Consider the following 2,036-nt stretch of genomic DNA (forward strand, 5'->3'; position numbering starts at 1 on the left):
ACTAAACACATTGCTCCCTCTGTCCCAATATAATTGCGCACATTAGATTAGAAAATGCTTGTCGCTCTCCTAGAATAAAAATGCGTATGTTCACTGTATAAAACTACTTTACATATCCATTTTCAAAAGTGTAACGACCAATGAAATCAAAGAAAGTGTGTGTCTCAGAACCAATCAAACGGGCAGATATAACATACTTCCTCTGTTTCACATGACTGGTTGCATTTCACTTTGACCCCAAAACTATATTTCTTGTCCAAATTTAGTGAGCCGTATCGTGTTCGAAAGAGAACGAAAAGATACGAGAAGTATCTATTGACTGGACACGGCGAAAATGAACACAAACCACCGAAAAAAAATTCCGCCGTACCCTCGTCCACAAAATTAAAAAATCTCATTATTGTTTTCAAAACTACGGGACCTGACATCATCGCCGACATGGACACTGAGCACACCAGCCGAGAATTCACGCATGAGAGAAAGATGGAGGTTATTAAGCGACTCCAACAATGCATCAACTTGAGCAAGCTTTCCCGCGGTGACATCAAATTGACGGCTGTCGCCATGGGAACAAGCCGCAACACTGTGACCAATCTTTGGAAGGACTTCAAACTCACCAGTACGATTCGCTCCGGTAAGATTGGTCGTGTCGGCCGTAAACCTACGTACACGCAAGCTGAGATCACCGACCTCGTGCGTATGGTACCAGAGGGTCAGCGCTCTACGATGCGCGACATTGCCGAGGCCACTGGCATCCCCCTTACCCCGCTCCACCGCAGCCTCAAGCAAGGAACGTTTGAACGCCGGTCCTCGCGCTTGAAGCCGCTTCTGACCGATGCCAACGCGCAGCAACGTCTCGCATGGGCGTAGTGCACCTGGATGAGAAGTGGTTTAACGCAGACAAGGACCGCCGCAAGGTGTACCTGACCAAAGGCGAGACTGTTAGTCGTCGGGTGTGCAAGAGCAAGCGCTTCATTTCGAAAGTCATATTCTTGGTGGCGGTAGCGCGCCCTAGAATGGATGAAGATCGTGGTGTCATGTTCGACGGGAAGATTGGGATGTGGCCGGTGGTCAAGTACCTTCCCGCAGCGCGCAGCTCTCGCAATCGGCCTGCCGGTACCTTGGTCACTACGTTGTTCAATGTCAACGCAGTGGTGTGTCGTGCCTACGTCATCTCACGTGTCATACCTGCCATCAAGGCCAAGTTCCCAAGGCGCAACAAGCATGTTGTTCTTCATCATGACAACGCCACACCGCACGCTGCCATCACGGACGAGCTCCTTGCGACCGTTTTCACCGACGGGTGGACGTTTGTCGTCTGGTGCCAGCCACCGAACAGCCCGGATCTCAACGTGCTCGACTTGGGCTTCTTCGCATCCATCCAGTCCCTACAATACAAGTCGGTGAGTCGTACAGTTGATGACATCATTGGTGCAACGTTCCGCTTTCGAGTGAGAAGTTGGAGAATGTGTTTCTCACCTTTCAAACCGTCATGAGACTTGTTATCCAGCACAACGGGGACAACCAGTTTCGCCTTCCCCACTTGGGTAAGGACGCTTTGAGACGCACGGGTGCTTTGATGGCAAATGTGTCCTGCCCTGTGGCGCTGTTGGTCTAGGTCGTCGCAATTCCGACCGTAACCTTTTGTAACCAATAACATGCAAGCATTTTTGTTTTGGCCAATCACAATAAATGCCACCAGTAATGTGGAAAAAGTTGATTTTGAAATGCCACCAGTAATGTGAAACAGAGGAAGTATCTGACAATGATATTTGCATCCGGAGGAGGTTAACCCCTTCGGAACCCTCCGATGTAACGAGCTCACCAATACCATCCTATATCTACACTTGCAATAGCTTAGACTTCACTTGTTCAGTAATACAGGCCAACTTTCTACCCACCTTGCCCTACTTTCTGACTCCTTGTTGCCGTCGACAACTTCCTCCGGCTTGGCCTGGATGACCACTCCGCGGATGGTAGAATGGTCACATCTGTACTTGTCCGCAAACACCTGTGCGATGCCCATGTGCAATCAT

At 49.5% G+C, this 2,036-nt stretch overlaps 1 protein-coding gene across 1 annotated transcript; it reads left to right on the plus strand.

Annotated features, from left to right (window-relative positions):
• Positions 1–438: 438 nt before the first annotated feature.
• H310_10407 (hypothetical protein) lies at positions 439–1,618 on the plus strand (the record flags this gene model as incomplete). The annotated part of the gene is made up of 3 exons (XM_008876787.1): positions 439–853; positions 901–1,451; positions 1,511–1,618. 3 exons carry the CDS (start codon positions 439–441, stop codon positions 1,616–1,618), a joined length of 1,074 nt encoding a protein of 357 aa, XP_008875009.1.
• Positions 1,619–2,036: the final 418 nt, after the last annotated feature.

Source organism: Aphanomyces invadans (genome assembly GCF_000520115.1).
Source record: "Aphanomyces invadans strain NJM9701 unplaced genomic scaffold supercont1.26, whole genome shotgun sequence".
Classification (NCBI taxonomy): domain Eukaryota; phylum Oomycota; class Saprolegniomycetes; order Saprolegniales; family Verrucalvaceae; genus Aphanomyces; species Aphanomyces invadans.